At 44.4% G+C, this 19,384-nt stretch overlaps 1 protein-coding gene across 7 annotated transcripts in view; it reads right to left on the bottom strand.

Annotated features, from left to right (window-relative positions):
• MACROD2 (mono-ADP ribosylhydrolase 2) overlaps window positions 1–19,384 on the bottom strand; it is a 1,034,078-nt gene that overhangs the window by 51,566 nt on the left and 963,128 nt on the right. For 4 of the 7 annotated variants that reach the window (XR_010302823.1, XM_064146156.1, XM_064146157.1 and 1 more), the window contains 3 exons: window positions 16,942–17,010; window positions 857–934; window positions 175–237 (listed from right to left, as the gene is read on the bottom strand). Coding sequence is in view for 6 of the 7 variants with exons in the window: in XM_064146156.1 (XP_064002226.1) it covers window positions 175–237; window positions 857–934; window positions 16,942–17,010 (210 nt within the window). In the remaining variant the exon portion in view is untranslated. The remainder of the gene's footprint in view (window positions 1–174; window positions 238–856; window positions 935–16,941; window positions 17,011–19,384) is intronic. The other 3 variants (XM_064146158.1, XM_064146159.1, XM_064146160.1) reach the window with 3 other exon arrangements.

The following is a 19,384-nucleotide window of genomic DNA, read 5'->3' as shown; positions in this document are numbered from 1 at the left end:
CAGATACTCCCCTGCTCAGGCCTGAACTCAGAGTTACTGTAAGATGACCTGGCTCCACAGTTTTAGTTTAGTAGGTATGGAGAAAGAAAGGGCATTTAAACATCAACATTGGAGCAATAAGTAATGGTTTTGCCTGTTAACCTCACTCTTTTTTTTGAAGGCATGCGTAAGTACCTTCTCTTTCCATGCAGGAGTTTTCAGTTTTCATCTCTTCCTCTGAAGAAACATCCTGCTGTCCTGTTAGCATGACAAATCAAAAATCACATCAGCAGGATGGCTGCACGCGAGGGCAATGACAAGCTCACCAAAGCAGGACCTGAACTTAAGATATAGCAAGGCCCTTTTCAGCCAGGTATTCCTTTTCTTCTGCTGAACAATGCTGGATATATTTTATATATGAAAACATCGCTTAAACCCTCAGCACCAAGTATGTTAAAGGACTGGGCAAAACTGACTATGGATCAACTTTTCTTTCCTTCTTTTCTAGCTCAGTCTTGACACGCTGATTCTTCTCACAGGAGCTGTTGCAAGAGGCTCGCACTTGACAGCCAACTTAGCCAAAGGAACAGAATCACCCCACAGGCTTTTAGAGCAACAACAACGAACAATAATAACAATGCTATGCACTGGAGATCAATATAGTTAAACCTACATATTTGGAGAGCCATATCTTTGCCAGCAACACGAGAGATGACTGCACTGTAACCAGGCGCCACATGACCTCCACTAGCTGACAGCATTTTCTTAAGGCAGCAGAGGTCAGGCTGAAAACCACTGGATGCTGAAACTGGAAGAAGTGAGGCTCCCAGCTGGTTCATTATCTCTGACTTAAAGGAATTTTGATGCAAAACTTTACCTTTGGCTTGCTCTTGTTCACATCCCACAGGATGCACTGGGTCACTCTCCTGCACACTCTTGGAGTCTTTCAGGGAGTCTGAGGAAAAAGCAAACAAAGAAACAAATCCTGCAGCAGTTTTCATGCTGAAGAGTCTCCTAGTTACTTCAGACAGAGGCAGCCCTTAGGTGCTGGCTTTGTATCTCATATCTGATAACACTGACAGATTTCCTATCTGTTTATCTACAGACTTCTGTGCTGCAAAACTGTACTCGTGGGTTTCAATTATTCAAATTGATTTCAACATCTGTATGGATACTGAGCAGTTTTTTGCCTGCAGTACCAACCTTAAAAGAAGGAACTGGCAAGAAAGGATGCATAAGAACAATCAGCAGTGCTATTGAGAATTTTACTTCTAATGAAGTAAAGAAGTGCTGCAAAGCTATGAGAAACGTCATAAAGCACATACTTGAGAAATAAAATTATTGAAATCATAGAATCAACCAGGTTGGAAGAGACCTCCAAGGTCATCCAGTCCAACCTATCTCCCAGCCCTATCCAGTCAACTAGACCATGGCACTAAGTGCCTCATCCAGTCTTTTTTTTTGTTTGTTTGGTTTTGCTTATTTATTTAGAACAATGGCAGCACTTTCCACAAGCTTGGACTTCCACAAGCTTGACAAATAGTAAGTCCTGCTAAATCCCACTGCATCAAGAGCCTCCTGTCTCTTGATGACAGAGGTCACTACCGTGGCCAAGACTGCTTTTCCTTCTGTGGGAGACCAGCAAAACAGATTACTCAAAGCCGTCCCCTGAACCAGCGGCTCAAATTGCTGATGTAAGTCCAACGGTTATGCTAACTGCAGTTTTCACAAACACATGGCATTGTTTTGTTGTGGAAACAACATTTTCTGACAAGAGCCCCCTCCTTGCTTCTTGTGTGGGGATGGAGAAATCATTCCACGATGGCCGGGAAATCAAAGCAACACAGGCACTTGCTTCAGGCTCTGCTCATCCGCCTCACACACCGCTTCCACTGGATCAAGAGGTCTCCTACAGCCTCATTAAAAAGCACTGCTGATCTAACTGGACATTTCTGCAAACTACAGGAGGTCATAACAATGCTAACAGATAATCTCTATTTGTGTTCCAGAGTGAAACACTCTCTAAAATGCTGCTAGATGGAAAACTCAAGCAGCAGTGCCAAGAGATCTTACAGTGCATGATAATAAATTAGGTTATGACAGCCTTGTTACGACTCTGCTTCTGGAAGGTTCCTTTCCATAGTACAGCAGAGCAAATCTTATAGTATACCAAAAGATGCCCCTGTGAGATTCTGTTCCTGAAACTTGCCAAGAATAATCTCTGATGGATAAGTGGGAAAGCTGGGTTGTTAACATCTGATCCAAATTTAATAATCTGTAGAAAAGGTACGCATTGAAAGTGTGTGGCTTTAATTAACTGCAAATAATCCCCCAAGGCAAATATTTAATTACCTGCACAGCTTCTTACTTCTTTCGTGGCATGACAATAAGTTTATAAATCCAAGTTTGAAAGTAGAGTGTAGCTCTGATGTACAATTTGCTAAAATTTGCTCTTGCTGCATCTTTTTTTGCCCCACTGTGAACTTAAAATGCTGCTTGCTGCTATAAACTGGACCCACTGCGCCAGCCTTTCATACTAGGATGCTACATTGTGCTACAAGTTACAAGGGATTATCCTACCATTGTACCCTGAATCAGAGTAAAAATAAATGAGAATTTAATAAAATTCCAAATTTAATCAAAAGAGCAAGTCAAAGGACCTCATGGTATGAATGGGAGCGGCACTAAAAATGCGTAGGGATTTTTTCAAGCAAGCTTTAATCCCATTGAGTGAAATTCTGGCAGTGCTGATTTTTTTGACAAAGCTTTCAGTTTATCAAACAAGCCAAGGTTTGTACTACTTGCAGCCTCATATCCTAGATCAACACAACAATCTTTTGTACGGTTTAGATGCACGTTTGTGAAAGGAACTGTACAGCAAAGTTGGAACCAAAAGTTCTCTGCCTTAAGTACTGTGCAGCCAGAGCCAGAACACAGCCTTTCAAACAGCCAGAAGCAATGACAAAGTGTGATACCACCAGCTGCAGGCAGAAGAAATGTGCACAGCTCTGTTCCATCTGACCCTTGAAGCCATCTAATCCCACACCTATTGCACAGTACTTCATACTCCCAGACCTGTGCCTTTAATCTCAGCTCACAGGTGTCACCTTTTCCCCCAGAATGAGGAATGACTCCAATTTCATGTAAAAATCAATCCCCAGCATCAGAGGCACAATTACGCCCTTTGGTCAATAAAAACAAATGGAGTTTAAGGATCCAGGTGCTTGGTTGATGTATGTGCCCCACCAGGCCGCTGTTTGTCATGGAGCATCCCAAAGCCTATGGCAAATTGCAGTTATCAGAGAGGGTGAGGAGCTGTCACTGCTCCCATCCTTCAGCACAGCTGGCTGACCCCACAACTTTGTTGAGTATCAGCATTAGGCACCACAGCTGGAGACCACCTATGCTGTTTGGCACTTCTTCACACATTCCCACAGCTGCCTCCACACAGTTCCCTGCTCTTATTTCAGCAGTAGAAATCAGTCTTTGATATTCAGAATCTGCATACTGATGAAAAAAAAAATCTTTAAAGTCAAGATTGTGTCAAAATTTTCCTTTTTCAAATGCAAATATCAGATTAAATATTCAAGCCAAAAGGCTTGACAGATTTACTTTCAGGATTAACAAGAATAAAGCAAAGGAATAAACTGAGATTTATGAAGAAAATCTGATCCAATCAAGAATAAAAGTGTAAGACCAAATGTATAGGTCAATAAAAGCTGTTTCCAAATTGCATACAATGCGAAAGTACCACCTCCATTTCAGCTGGCAAGCAGCAGTGGGAATCCCACAAACACAGATGATATACTCCCTTCTGTGTGCAAGTTTTCAGGAGAGCAGTGCTACTCTTTGGTTTCAGCTGGTCCCTGGTACTCAGCCCTTTAAAGCCTCATGCAACTAGGCATAAGCCAGTATCACAGTGGTCCATGATTCCAGGGTCTGCAAAAGCTCTCTGGTCATCCCTAGAGCCTTCGTTCATCTTTAGCTATCTGGAGAACTAACTGTAAAGCAGTGTTAGTCTTCTCTGTTAAGTTCTACCAGAGAATCCAAAGCAGGATATGCTTAATTTTTTAGCAGCACACACTGGGCACTATTTACCTTGAGCATCCAGAAATTGGAACTGCATGGTTTAATATTCCTCCAGGCAAGACTGAAAATCACCAGTGTTTTTGATACCATGCCAGAGCATAGTTTCTATAATGTCATCATTGATCACACATAAATGAACCAAACATGACATTTAATTACATAAATGAACCTAAGATAGGCCACTTTTGTCTCCTGCACATCAAGTACTGTAGTGCTCACTGAAGTCTGAGCATCCCTCAGTTCCTTCAAACCTGCTGTTACTTGATGGCTGAAGGTACAGTGTCCAGTTCAGGAGCGCTTGGCTCTGCACCCCTCTTTTATATTGAAACCAGTGTCTCACAGGGCGGCATGGTTGAATGCACCTGGGAATTAGCTCCAAACTTTAATAACCCTCTACTCTGCTCGGGTGAGACTTCATCAGGAGTGCTGTGTCCAGCTCTGGGTCTCTCAACACAAGAAGGGCATGGAGATAATGAGGCGGGTCCAGAGGAGGGCCACAGAAACGACCAGAGGGCTGGAGCACCTCTCCTACAAAGACAGGCTGAGAGACCTTATGGCAGCCTTCCAGTCCCTGAAGGGGAGGGTGCAAGAAAACTGGGGAGGGAGTGTTTTCAAAGGCATAAGACAAGGGGCAATGGTTCTAAAATAGAGCAGGGTAGATTTAGATTGGACATTAGGAAGAAGTCATTCACTGTGAGGGTGGTGGAAAACCAGAACGGGGAGGTGGTGGAAGCCCCAACCCTGGAGGCAACTCAAGGTCAGGCTTGACAGGGGTCTGAGCAGCCTCACCTAGTTGGGTATGTCCCTGCTTACTGAAAAGGGTCTGGAAAAGATGACCTTCCAGAACCCTTCCATCCTGATGCATTCTACAATTCCAACAAAATATGTGGACTTTAAGTAAGGCAATCAGAATATTCCCCAAGCATATATATTGCTCCAATTTAACAAGTACATGTTAAACTGAGCTCTGAGCAGACCATGTAGCTTGCAGTAAACTTTGAATCCCACCCCTCCTGCTAATAATCAGACACTCTATTGTCTAAGTTCTCCATGCTTTTTCCATGCCATTCTTTTCCTTTTCTTTAGCTGTGTAAAGCAGCGCTGCTAAAACAACATTTTGCAAGTGCTAAGGAAGAGGAGGAAACGCCAAGATCTGCATGTTAAGTGGTTGTAATGCTCTCTTAAAATTCACTTCCCCAGCTACTCTCTGTATGTCTTATTTACTGAGTCGTTTTTAATGTGCAACACACCTGGGTCCTGCGTACAGCACCGATAAATCACTGTGTTTAGGGAGCGTTGGGAAGATGGAGAAGGGGAAGAGTTGGTCATTATGAAAGAACCAGGTTCAGTGGGTTTTATTTTTTAAGCATGAACCTGTGAAAAATGACTGGAATATTTCCAGAGTGAAAGAAACCAAGCAGGCGTCTAAAATTACAGGTAATGGTGCGCACGGAGGCTGCCACATGATTAGGGTATTCTTTTGCCTCATAAACCCAGGAAAATGTGTGAAAATGAAGTACTATAAAACGGTGATTTATGAGAAGTTAGGGAGATATTCTTGAGCTTTGACTTTAAACTGTTATTTTTATATCCACCAAGATTTCATTTTAATCTATCTTTACGACAGATTAGATTTATTGGAGCCCGAGTTTATATGGCTTGGCAAAACAGACCTTTTTAGGTGCAACAACCTGTAGAGGCATTTTTTCAATACACCAGGCAGCTCATCTCTGCAGGTGGGGTTCACCAAGCAATCCAGCTTCAGGATGACAAAAGGGCATCTCCTCTTAGTCTCACCCTCTCTCCATGAGGGAAATTTCAGGTGCAGCTGGTATGATAACCAGGGGCATCCTGCTGCTGCTGTAAGGGGCTGGGTCTATTGTGCATGGCCTCGAGAAAGAAAAAAGCTGCGACAAACTTGCCTGCTTCAGTTAGACCCTTTGCAGGAGAAGATGCTGTGCATCTGAAGGTAAGGAAGCTAAGGTTTGAGGGGGGTGATGGAAGGAATGGGTACTTGCATCAGACTGACGGGAAGCGCAGCTGGATGGCTCCAGGTCAGCTACTATTTAAAAACAAGTAGGAACCAGCTAAGTAGATTAATGTCAGCTGTTGCAGCTGCCTGTGCTGGGGAAAGGTAGAGCAGAAACACCTGAGTGGTTTATGGGCTGGACCCCATTTAGATAGGTCAGATTAAAAGGAAAAGTGAATAACCTGCATTATACGCAGCTCCAAGTGACCATTAGGGAGGGTGTTAGGAGCTTGGCTGGATGGGGTGATGGTTTATGTAGCTGATTTAAAAACAAACCAACAAACCACAAACCAAAAACAACCAGTCCAAAACCCAACAAACCACATCATCCTTCCAACAAAGGGAGAGAAAAATGTTATCACTGCAGCTGGTGCACAGACCCAGAGCTATGGTTAGGGGTGTTAAAACTCTTCCATTAAAAAAGGTTCTTTTTCAGTTACCTATAATTGAAATTTTTCAGGCTGAAATTTTCCAGGTCTAATCATAGCCCAAGGGTGAAGTAAAAACATTTCACTGGTAGCTGCTGTGCACTCAGCACTTCTGAAAATCAGGTCATTCATTTAGATGTCTTAATATATACTTAAGAGCTGATTTTAAACACCTCTTTTTGAACATATTGGCCTTTCAGTCGATTTTTTTCACCCACTTATTAATGTCTAATTCATGTCGATTTGCACAGCTCCCCTGCATTTGGAATGTTCTGTCTTTCAGTTTGTCTCTTCTCAATCATTTACATCTTTAGGACATCAAGATATTTCCACAGTGAGAACCACAGCTGGACAAACAGGAATTTTATATTCATATGTTTTACAGGCAGGATACTTACAGGCTTCTGGGTTGCACAGAGTGAGTTTTGAGGGCTTAGCCCCAGCCAAGGTACACACCTAACTCTGTTTCTGACAAGATAAGCCCTCCAGCTGACTGAATCCAACTCCCACTTCAGAGAAGGTAGAAAAATAGTGACTTGCTTTAAATGGCACTCCCACAGGAGCACAGACTTTTGTGAACACCTGGAAATAATTAATTGCTACTTTATTTTAAAAAATTAATTAGCATGTGATTTAATTTAGTTGACCTTCAAATGAAAATTCAGTTCTTATTAAGTGCTAATGAACTAAAATCGGTGTATTGTGCACAGGAACTTTGCCATGATTGCAGAATGGGGAGTTCATTCTTCACCTGTACTACATTCCAATTGCTTTCCTCATCTTTCTGCAAGAAAGTCCTATCATTAAATCAGGTTAAACAGTAATGGGTAGTAACTGGTAATTGAGATGAAGATGCAGAACACTCACTCTCTCACACATGCACACTCACACAGAATCACAGAATTAAACAGTTTGGAAGAGACCTTCAATATCATCGAGTCCAACCTATCACCTTTGAATTAACTAAACCATGGCACTAAGTGCCTCATCCAGTCTCCTTTCAAACAACTCCAGGGATGGGAACTCCACCACCTCCCCAGGCAGCCCATTCCAATGCCAATCACTTTCTGTGAAGAATTTCTTCCTAACATCCAGCCTAAACCTGCCCTGGCACAGCTTGAGATTGTGTCCCCTTGTTCTGTCACTGGTTGCCTGGGAGAAGAGATCAACCCACACCTGGCTATAACCTCCTTTCAGGTGCTTGTAGAGAGCAGTAAGGTCTCCCCTGAGCCTCTTCTTCAGGCTGAACTCCCCCACCTCTCTCAGCCTCTCCTCACAGGGCTATTCTCCAGCCCCTTCAGCAGTCTCACGGCCCTTCTCCGGACATGTTTGAGCAGCTGAACATCTTTCTTAATCTGAGGGGCCAAGAACTGGACACAGCACTCGAGGTGTGGCCTAACCAGTGCTGAGTACAGGGCACAATGACTTCCTGAGTCCTGCTGGCCACACTATTCCTGATGCCATTGGCCTTCTTGGTCAACACATACTCTTCAAAGAAAAAAAACTAAAACCAAGTTCAAACCAACCCACAGTTCTACACAAGATGGTCCACTCAAAACGAGCGGCCAGGCACGCCACAGCGAACACAGCCCGTTGGACACGTGCTTTATCTGCCGCATAAACACTAATGACTTTAATCACTTTGTTCTGCCCTTACACTTCATAAAATGATGCATCTCTAACTTGAAATATGCTGTGTACAAAGGAGCTACTTCTGTATGCACAGTAATGAGGCGCTACAAAGTTGCTGCCTGGAGATGTCAGCTCTCTTCTCCCCCAGAACTAATAGTTATGCATGCAAGTTTTCAAGGGTAAAACTGCAACGTTTCTTTCTGGCATTTCCAGACAGTGGAAATAGAAACTTGGCACAGACTGGTGCAAGAGGATACCTTCAGTGCTTAACATCTTGATATTCTTGGAACATGACTGTTGTGTCTTTTTTTTTCCCTGAAGACAGAGCACTCAAAAATTCGATCTGCTCAAAGGACACATGCAAAGAGGGCCCACGTGGACTCTCTTTCTGGACAGTGTCTCTACTGTGAATAATGTCAGGACAGACTTCCACATTAATATGAGATTTGTAAGGCAAACCACGTGAAGTTCTACAAGCACAAGTGCAGGGTCCTGTATCTGGGGAGGAATAACAACAGGCACCAGTACAGGTTGGGGGCTGCCCTGCAGGAAAGCAGCTCTGTGGAGAAAGACATCAGAGTCCTGGTGGACAGCAAGTTCTGCATGGGCCAGCAATGTGCCCTTGTGGCCAAGAGAGCCAATGGCATCCTGAGGTGCACCAGGAAGAGTGTGGCCAGCAGGTCTAGGGAGGTTCTTCTCTCCCTCTATTTTGCTCTAGTGAGACCACACCTGGAATATTGCATCCAGTTTTGGGCTCCCCAGTTCAGGAGAGACAGACACCTGCTGGAAAGAGACCAGCAGAGAGCCACGAGGATGACTGGGGGACTGGAGCATCTCCCTTATGAAGAGAGACTGGAAAACCTGGGGCTGGTTAGTTTGGAGAAGAGAAGAATGAGAGGAGATCTGATCAGTGTATACAAATACCTTTTTACAGTAAGGGTGACAAAGCACCAGAACAGGCTGCCCAGAAAGGTTGTGGAGTCTCCTTCTCTGTAGACTTCCAAAACCTACCTGGATGTGCTCCTATATGAAGTACTCTAGGGGATTTGCCCAGGCAGGGGTCTTGGACTTGATGATCTCTGGAGGTCCCTTCCAACCTCTAAGGTTCTGTGACTCTGTTATCTCACAGCAGGTTTTCCTTGTAATCAGAACCTATCAAAACATGATTCCTGCACAGCTTCAAGCACTTACCATGAAACATCCCCTTTCATGTTCCCATTCTTCTCCTTTTCCTTTAAAAAAACCTGACACATATAACTCAGGTAAGGCAAAACCGGGAGAAGTTCATGGCAGTGGAGATGCACGTGCTCTTGTTTTGAACAGCACCATGTTTTAAAGCCATAAATAACAATTTCAACTGTGGTGTTTGCTATCTTCTAATCACAGAAGTATAGGGAATAAAAAACAAAAAACCAAAACACAAGCAGAAAAACAAGCAGTCAACTCAAATTGGACTCAAAATACGTGTTTTGCTGCACTCACCAGAACTGACATTTGAAAGAACACTGCATTTCTGTAGTAGGCTTGGAAACCTCCCATTCCAAGCAGTTTAAACCATGTGTTTTGGGAACATGTAGCCTAGACTTATATGCCACAAATCTCCTTTGACAGTAATTAGGCAGAAGGACAGGAAAAAAAACGTAATTTCTTTAAGTGCTTTACATCCAGTTCATTTAGCTGAATATAAACTACAGAAATGAGTATGTTCCAGAATCCGTCAGGTTTTAGCTGCGTTAACTCAGTGGGCAAACAATTTCAAGGCTGAAATTTATTTTGGGAGCAGCAGGTGTTTTCAGAAATGCCAGGATTTTGTAAAAGTGTCATTTCCCAAGTGGTAGCCCCTCCAAATCTAAAATGCAGCAAGTTGACAATCTGCTAATGGAAATAAGGTTTAAAATCATGGCCTGGTAGATGCAGTGGTCTCATCATTCAAAATTCTTGGTTACATAGAAAAAAAATACAGCAAACCCTAACATATTTTTCCCCCACTATATCTTTTGCTTCTACTTGTACGACCTTGCAAATAAAAGATATGGAGGCAAGTCTGTGTCTCTTCTTTTTCCCTGCCAGATGCTTTCTGTCTTTTGAGGAGAGGTAGGACAGCAAAGAGAAACGGCCCTTTGGATTTCTCAGGGCACTATCTCTTCTGTCAGCCTCTCAAAGTAAGATGGGAAAGCACAGTGCTATACTGTAGGAAAAGAGAGACCGACAGCACTGAGATGGCTGCTTTCCTGAGAAGAAACAACTAATACATTGGGTCAAGATCCAGGAGTGGTTACACACAGAGATGGTCACTAAAAAATCCATCATATGGGGCTGGCTTCATAGTTAAGAACAAGAACTCAAAGCAATATCAAAATGCTGAGATCTTCAGTAGAACAGCAGATGGCAAAAAAAACCCAATCCAATAATCCAAACCCTGACCATGACCCTGACATTACAAAGATAAAAATCACATCTGATGGAGGATCTTATAGACCTGGGATACATAAAGAGGCCAATGTCAGCAAAAAAGAGAAATTAATAACAGGCAATCACCAACAATGCTGAGGCTGAATCTATCACTTTCTCTGCCTTCCACTAGAATCACAGAATCAACCAGGTTGAAAAAGACCTTTGAGATCATTGAGTCCAACCTACCATCTAACACCTTCCAATTAACTAAACCATGGCACTAAGTGCCTTTTAAACACCTTTTAAACAAGGGGGAAAGGACACAGGTGCCTGTCAGAAGGGGCAAGGGAAACACCTTCCAGCCCCACTCACCTCCTCAGTTGCCCTTGCACAGCAGATATAGGGCACTAGAGGCTGAGGTGGTTTTGGAGGCAGGAGCATCACCATCTAGGGGATTGACTAAAGTAAATCAGTTATCCCCTCACATCAGAATTTGTACCCAAAAGAGGAGGGTAATTGTTATTGGTAATTCTCTTCTGACAGGCACAGAGGGTCCCATATGCCTGCCAGACTCCTCCCCATGGGGAAGTCTGCTGCCTCCCTGGGGTCTGTTGGACTTGATGATCTGTGAGGTCTCTTCCAACCCTGATGGTACTGTGATACTGTGATACCAGAAGGCTGCCTACTGTAGTGCAGCTTTCTGATACTATCCCTTGTTGGATACACAGGTTGAAAATGATGAGATCAATGTCAGAAGTCTAAAAGCAATCAAAAGGGACTTCAAGGCACTGGGAAAAGTAGTTAAAGGATCGGGGCCACAGGTAATCTTTTCATCTATACCCTTAGTCACAGGTTGGAATGCTGAGAGGAACAGGAAATCATGCCTGATTAATAAGTGGCTCAGAGGCTGGTGCCAACAACATAATTTTGGGTTCTTTGATCTTGGGGAACTTTATATGGCCCTGGGTCTGCTAGCAACAGATGAGGTATATCTGTCTCAGAGAAAGATCATGGCACATGAGCTGGCAGGGCTTGTTGAAAGGGCTTTAAACTAGGCTGGAAGGGGAAGTGGGTTAAACACAACAGCACTAGAGATAAACTGAAGAAGGCTGAGGATGGTAGGCCAGAGATAGGGGTAAATCCAGCAGCCCAGCTGAAGTGCACGTACACTAAGACACACAGTATGCATAATAAACAAGAGGAGCTGGAAGTCTTGGTTCAAGAGGAAAACTACAACGTTGTTGCCATCACAGAAACGTGGTGGGATGACTCGCATGATTGGAGTGCTGTAATCAACGGCTACAGACTCCTCAGGAGAGACAGGCAAGGGAGAAGGGGTGGGGGAGTGGCTCGGTATATTAGGGATGCTCTGGATGTCATGGAAGTAGAGATTAAGTATGATCAGGTTGAGTCCCTATGAGTAAGAATTAGAGGGAAGGCCAACAAGGCTGACATCCTTGGATGGAGTCTGTTATAGATCACCCAACAGGGAAGAAGAGGTTAGTTTATTATTCTTTAAGCAGCTGGAGGCTGTCTCAAGATCACCTGCCCTTGCTCTTGTGGGCGACTTTAAGCTGCCAGACATCTGCTGCAACTTTAACACTGCAGAGAACAGGCAGTCTAGAAGGTTCCTAGAGTGTATGGAGGGCAATTTCTTACCTCAGCTGTTACAAGAGCCTACCGGAGGGCAGCTCTGCTTGACCTGCTGCTCACAAATAGAGAGGGGCTGGTAGGGGATGTGGTGGTTGGAGGCTGCCTGGGGTCCGGTGACCATGGAATTATAGAGTTTTCAATATACGGTGAAACCAGGAGGGGCATCAACAGAACCTCCACACTGGGCTTCCAAAGGGCAGACTTTGGCTTATTTAAGGAAGTAGCTCATACAGTTCCTTGGGAAACAACCCTTAAAAACAAAGGGGTCCAGGAAGGTTGGACCTACTTCAAGAAAGAACTCCTGAAGGCACAGGAACATCTGTGCCATTGTGCTGAAAGATGAGCCGACCAGGGAGGCAGCCAGGCTGGATGGGCAAGGAGCTGCTGAAGGGATTAGAGATAAAAAAGGTGGGTGTATCACCTTTGGAAAAAAGAGGAGGTGTCCCAGGAAGAGTACAAGGATGTTGCTAGGTCTTGTAGGAAAAAAAAATAGAGAGGCAAAAGCCCATTTAGAACTTAGGCTGGCCACTGCTGCTAAGGAGAATAGAAAATGTTTCTATAAGTATATTAATGGCAAAAGAAGGAGCAAGAACAACCTCCAGTCCTTATTAGATGGAAAGTGAAATACAGTAACAAAAGATGAGGAAAAGGCAGAGATACTTAACACCTTCTTTGCCTCAATCTTCAATAGCGAGACAGGTTGTCTCCAGGATAACTGGACTCCTGAGCTAGCAGATGGAATCAGAGACCAGTAGAGTCCCTCTGTAACCCAGGAGAATGCAGTAAGGGACCTGCTGAGCCACTTGGATCCTCACAAGTCCATAGGACCAGACAGGATCCATCCTAGGGTGCTGAGAGAGCTGGCAGATGACATGGCCAAGCTCCATCATTTACCAACAGTCTTGGCTCACTGGAGAGGTCCCCAAAGACTGGAAGCTGGACAATGTGATGCCCATCCACAAGAGGGGTTGGAGGGAGGAACCAGAAAACTACAGACCTGTCAGCCTAATCTCAGTGCCAGGCAAGATGATGGAACAGGTTGTCTTGAGTGCCATTACAAAGCACCTACAGGATGGCCATGGGATCAGGCGCAGACAGCATGGGTTTAGGAAGGGCAGGTCCTGCCTGACCAACCTGATCTCCTTTTATGATCAGGTTACCTGCTTGGAGAATGTGGGGAAGGCTGTGGACGTAGTCTACCTGGACTTCAGCAAAGCCTTTGACAAAGAATCATAGAATCGTAGAATCAACCAGGTTGGAAGAGACCTCCAAGATCATCCAGTCCAACCTATCACCCAGCCCTAGCCAGTCAACTAGACCATGGCACTAAGTGCCTCATCCAGTCTTTTCTTGAAGACCTCCAGGGATGGTGCCTCCACCACCTCCCTGGGCAGCCCATTCCAATGGGAAATCACTCTCTCTGTGAAGAACTTCCTCCTAACATCCAGCATAGACCAGCTCCTGGCAAAGCTGGCAGCTCGTGGCTTGGGCAGATTCATTCTGAAATGGGTCAAGAACTGGTGGAGGGTAGGGCCCAGAGAGTGATGGTGAATGGTGCCACATCCAGTTAGCAGCTGTCATTAGTGGTATCCCCCAGGGATTGGTCCTGGGCCCAGTCCTCTTTAATATCCTTATTGATGACCTGGACGAGGGGATTGAGTCCAGCATCAGTAAGTTTGCAGATGACACCAAGCGAGGAGCAAGTGTTGATCTGTTGGAGGGCAGGAGAGCCCTGAAGAGGGACCTAGACAGGCTGGATGGGTGGGCAGAGGCCAATGGGATGAGATTTAATAAGGCCAAGTGCAAGGTTCTACACTTTGGCCACAACAACCTCAAGCAGCACTACAGGCTTGAGACAGTGGCTGGAGAGCAGCCAGGCAGAAAGGGACCTTGGGATACTGGTAGATAGTAGGCTGAAGATGAGCCAGCAGTGTGCCCAGGTGGCCAGAAGAGCCAATGGCATCCTGGCCTGTATCAGGAACAGTGTGGCCAGTAGATCTAGGGAAGTTGTTCTGCCTCTGTCTTCAACACTGGTCAGGCCACACCTTGAGTACTGTGTCCAGTTCTGGGCCCCTCAATTTAAGAAAGATGTTGAGATGCTCTAATATGTCCAGAGAAGGGCAACAAAGCTGGTGAGGGGCCCGGAGCAGAGCACAGCCCTGTGAGGAGAGGCTGAGAGAACTGGGGCTGTTTAGCCTGGAGAAGAGGAGGCTCAGGGGTGACCTCATTGCTATCTAGAACTACCTGAAGAGAGGCTGTAGCCAGGTGGGGGTCAGCCTCTTTTCCCAGGCAACCAGCAACAGAACAGGGGGACACAGTCTCAAGTTGTGCTGGGGAAGGTCTAGGCTGAATGTCAGGAGGAAGTTCTTGCCAGAGAGAGTGATTGGCATTGGAATGGGCTGCCCAGGGAGGTGGTGGAGGCATTGTCCCTGGAGGTGTTCAGGAAAAGACTGGATGGTGCACTTAGTGCCATGGTCTAGTTGATTGGACAAGGATGAGTGATTGGTTGGGTATAATGGGTGTAAACTACAGCACAGGAAGCTCCACCTCAATATGAAAAAGAACTTCTTTACTGTGTAAGGGTCACAGAGCACTAGCAGAGGCTGCCCAGACAGTCTCCTTCTCTGGAGAATTTCAAGCCCTGTCTGGATGCATTCCTGTGCGACCTGAGCTAGATTCTCTGGTCCTGCTTTGGCAGAGAGGTTGGACTTGATGATCTATGAAGGTCACTTCCAAAACCTAAAATCCTATGATTCTGTGACCTCCAGGGATGGTGACTCCACCACCTCCCTGGGCAGCCCATTCCAATGCCAATCACTCTTTTTGTGAAGAACTTCTTCCTAACATCCAGACTAAACCTGCCCTGGCACAACTTGAGACTGTGTTCCCTCGTTCTATCACTGGTTGCCAGGGAGAAGAGACCAACCCCACCTGGCTACAACCTCCTTTCAGATAGTTGTATAGAGCCATGAGGTCTCCCCTGAGACTCCTCTTCTCCAGGCTAAACACCCTCAGCTCCCTCAGCTTCTCCTCACAGGGCTGTGCTCCAGCCCCCTCACCAGCCTTGGTGCCCTTCTCTGGACATGTTCAAGCACCTCAACATCTTTCTTACATTGAGGGGTCCAGAACTGGACACAGGTATCTGCAAAGATAACAAAAGCAAATGCCAGTGCTCCAGCAAGTGTTTGTGGTTTGTTTCCCTGCAGGACAAATCAATCAGTTAAGAAAGCACTTAAATCAACCTGCAGAAGGCTTTGAACTCATAATCAGCTAAGTATGTGGGGCTCTCCAGCATGTGTCTTTGGAACAAAAAGGGCAAGATCTCAGACCCATCACCCTTATCTAGAAAAATGAGAAGAGACAAACAGCAACGCTGAATTAAACATTATATCTTTTAAAATAAATAAGTTAATGGATGTAAATAATTATGTTATCTCAGGAAAATGCATTAAAATATTCAATTAGTCTTTCTTGAAGGCTGCACTGATGGACTGTATTTATTATAGATAACATTAACTCCTGTTTTGAATTACCAGTAGCGAACATTTTATAAATCACCCAGGCTTTTTTCCTGATGTGCCCCGACAAAAATGCCCAAACCCATAGAGCAGAAGCAATTAATAGCATCATATCATGAGAGTATCAAAAACAGTATGTCTGTGCACTGGTTCCTATCTGTAAACCAACAACTCTGCAGGAAAAATCTCAGCTTGAAACATTTAAATTAGATCATCTCTCTCTCTTGTTTCCTAAACTCCCTGTCATTTGGCCCAGTGACACTTTTAAATATTTATCACAAACTAAATGATCTGAGTGCCCAGCACAGTCTGCACAAGATAAACATTACTTTCTCCCTCTCAATTATGACTTCATCTCCTCCTGTCTCCTCTTGATGTGTTTATAGCTATTGTGTTTTTCTTTTTCCCCATCAGGAGAGCACTGAATAGGGAGCTAATATTGCTGAGACAGATGTGCACACTTAACTTCATGCCTGCAAGTCACCCCAGTGAGCCCAAGCTTTGGGCTTATCCCTGTTATGTCATGTACATTTTTTTTAGCATTATCTCTCCAAGAAAGTGACTTAGGAATAGGCAGCCTCTCTCCTACCAGCAAAACGGTTATAGAGTGGTTTAGGTTGGAAGGCACCTCAAAGATCATCCAGTTCCAGCCCTCCATGATAGGCAGGGACACCTCCCACTAGAACAGGTCACTCAAGGCCTCATCCAACCTGGCCTTGAACCCCTCAGGGAGGGAGCACCCACAGCCTTCCTGAGCAACCTGTGTCAGTGTTTCACCACCCTCACTGTAAAGAACTTCTTCCTAACATCTAGTTTGAATCTCCCTTCTGCCAGTTTAAATCCATTACTCCTCATCCTGTCATTACAATGTCCCTCCCCAGCCTTCCTGTAGGCCCCCTTCAGATATTGGATATTCAGATATTCAAGGTCTCCTTGAAGCCTTCTCCAGACTGAAGAGCCCCAACTCTTGTAACCTGTCCTCATAGGAGAGGTGCTTCAGCCCTCTGATCATCTTCATGGCCCTTCTCTGTACTCACTCCAAACCTTGGTTGGTGCCAAGTGCTTCAATACAAAGCCTTTTGTAAATGCAAACCCAAGTGGCTACCTACTCCTGTGTTGCTGAACAGTGATCTTGGCAATTTCCAGACAAAGGAAAAGCAGGCTTTATGAAATGTCCTCTTGGGACTAGGTACTGTGAAACACAATTTACAATCTGTACCTTTACCCTCACTCAGCTCTGTTTCTTCTGACGACGACAGGCTGGCTACAGCAGAGGGTTCCGTCTCCTCTAGAAGAGCCAAGGAAATGAAAAAGAAGTTATTCATTAAACAGCAAAGTGATGAACTGGTTTACTGCAAAAGGGTATTATGACTTACTGAGGGAAGGCAGCAGACCTGAATTTGATTTACTGGGCTCCTATCCTTTTGCATTGCATTCACTGGCCACTACGAGTCTGATTGTCTTCCCTAAGCCAGGGGCAAACTTATGTTACAACACTGATAGACCAAGTCTATATTTCAGTTTCTCCTAACATAGAGAGGGGTAGAGTTATCAGTTCCCTGGGTAGGCTGGTGCTACAATGTGCTTTGAGATTCCTTTTTTTCATTTAATCCATCTATTTTGAGAAAAAACCCAAACAATTAAGCCATTCTTAACTTTAATCATGTCCACAAACCTCACTGGAGTCAGAATGATTACATGCAGATGCTTTCCTGAAAATAGAAACTTTCATGAATCAGGCCTGAAATTTCGCAAGCCCCTGAAAATCTGCAGCTTTCAGGTTTTTTAATAATAGAGCACAGGGGTCAAATTACTGTAGTTATTAGATAAAACTGGTACCTGAATGGAATAATTACTTTTAACTTTCGCTGTTGCTTTTTCTTGGCAATTCCTATAGTTCTGAACCCTTTTATAAGCCTTTTACAAAAATTTCTAGCCTTTCATTTCAGAAGACTTGCCTCTGATGATTCATTTTTTTTTTTCTTAACACAGTCATCAAATATTTTTAACTAGCTTGAAGCAGGAGCTCTGAGCCACCTATGATTTCCACTCCACACCTCGCACACGCACACCCCCTGCCCCATGTTAACTGTGAAGTTCACTGATGGTAGTCTAGAGGCCAGACTTTAAAAATTTAGCTACACAGTGAGAGCTGAAAAATTTCAGGCTGGTCTTTGTACACTGTAGCTGGCTTTTTCAGTACCGTATAATGAGAATATATAGATCTTTATGTAACAGACTCAGTAAGCATACAGTCTCTATTTTTTCTCCTGTATTTTCTTTCACGATATCGAAGCGTGCCGCTTGTGATTTGCCACCCTCGGATGAAGGTTATGCCTTTCAGCTTAGAAAATACAAATAAGAAATGCCATATTTGATGAGATTGCTCCTTACAGTGATCATTCATAGTGATTAGAAGCATTTTAGGCATACAACTGCATATCTCAGAGAATCAGGTAATTTCCTCCTGCCAAGAAATGGCACAGAAGCAGCAATCTGAAAATTCCTCATCGTGTTTGGCCTCCACAGCGAGCAGAGGGAAAGCAGCAGCAACTCATCAGCTGAATGTAACTAACTCAAGGTAATTGTACACCTCTCTGTTTCTGTCAGTATTTGAACCAGTAGTGATAAATGTTAAGCCAAATAATTTTTTTCCCCCTGTAACACTGTGTGCCTGTGGCCAAGGAGGTGATTCATGGACTATGCGTAGGCACAGCCCTATCTTTAGGCATGTACCTAAGACGCGTTCTTGAAGTATGACATTGTTTGCATCTGGGACCTTAAAATGTCTGGATCTTTTCTTTGACACTCTTCATGAGAGTAACAAAACATGACTACCAATAGAGATAGCAAAAGAATGTACATTGTGGCTCTGATAAACCAGCTCTGACAGCTCGTAACATAACAAGTCATAATGATGGCTTGGGGAAAACCACAGTGTATTTAAGACACCTCCAGTAGCAAAGTAATCATTTAGAGAAGTACATACCCCTTAACTGTCTTGGGAAAAGTGAAAGGTATCTCATTTAATCAAAGTGTTTTAGAAATCAGAATGCCAGGGAAATACACAGCCCACCAGAGTGAAGTCAGCTGGTGAGCACAGTGGCCTTACACGGTATCGCTAGACAACAGTGCAACTAACTGTGTTTCAAAGGAACTTCTGTAGTTGGAGCTAGGAGCACTAGCTCTTAGGCTACTGTCTGAGCAAAGGTATGCCACTGGCTAGCCAGAGATCCAAAACAGAGTCCAGATTAAGACAGAGTAACTCATTGCTCCCTAGCCCCTGGTCCCTTTCTCCTGCTAAAAGTATGACCTGCATAGAGTTGAAAAACCCAGGAAGAGACATGTGGCTGCACTCCAGCACTCATAAAGTGCCACTGCATGCTTATCTTGGGGAGGATTAAGGGCCTAGGTGCAAAGTTTGCTGAGGTCCATAGGAACACTTTCTTATCCTGCAATACTGTGTGCCTATGGCTTCACCTTCTACTACTTGCCCTGTGTGAGGAACATAAGAAGAGGTGATAAAGAGGACATGAAATACAGAAGGAGTTCAAGAGCTTGTGGACAGCATTGGTTGTCAACACCTACTTTCAGAAGACCAACCTGTGGAGAGCAGGAAGAACTGCTGCACTTCCACATACACAGTGCTCAGTGCATAAAAC

The sequence above is a fragment of the Pogoniulus pusillus genome, chromosome 7 (assembly GCF_015220805.1).
Source record: "Pogoniulus pusillus isolate bPogPus1 chromosome 7, bPogPus1.pri, whole genome shotgun sequence".
Classification (NCBI taxonomy): Eukaryota; Metazoa; Chordata; class Aves; order Piciformes; family Lybiidae; genus Pogoniulus; species Pogoniulus pusillus.
The sequence above is the reverse complement of the archived record's forward strand: the minus strand, read 5'-3'. Positions and strand labels throughout refer to the sequence as shown.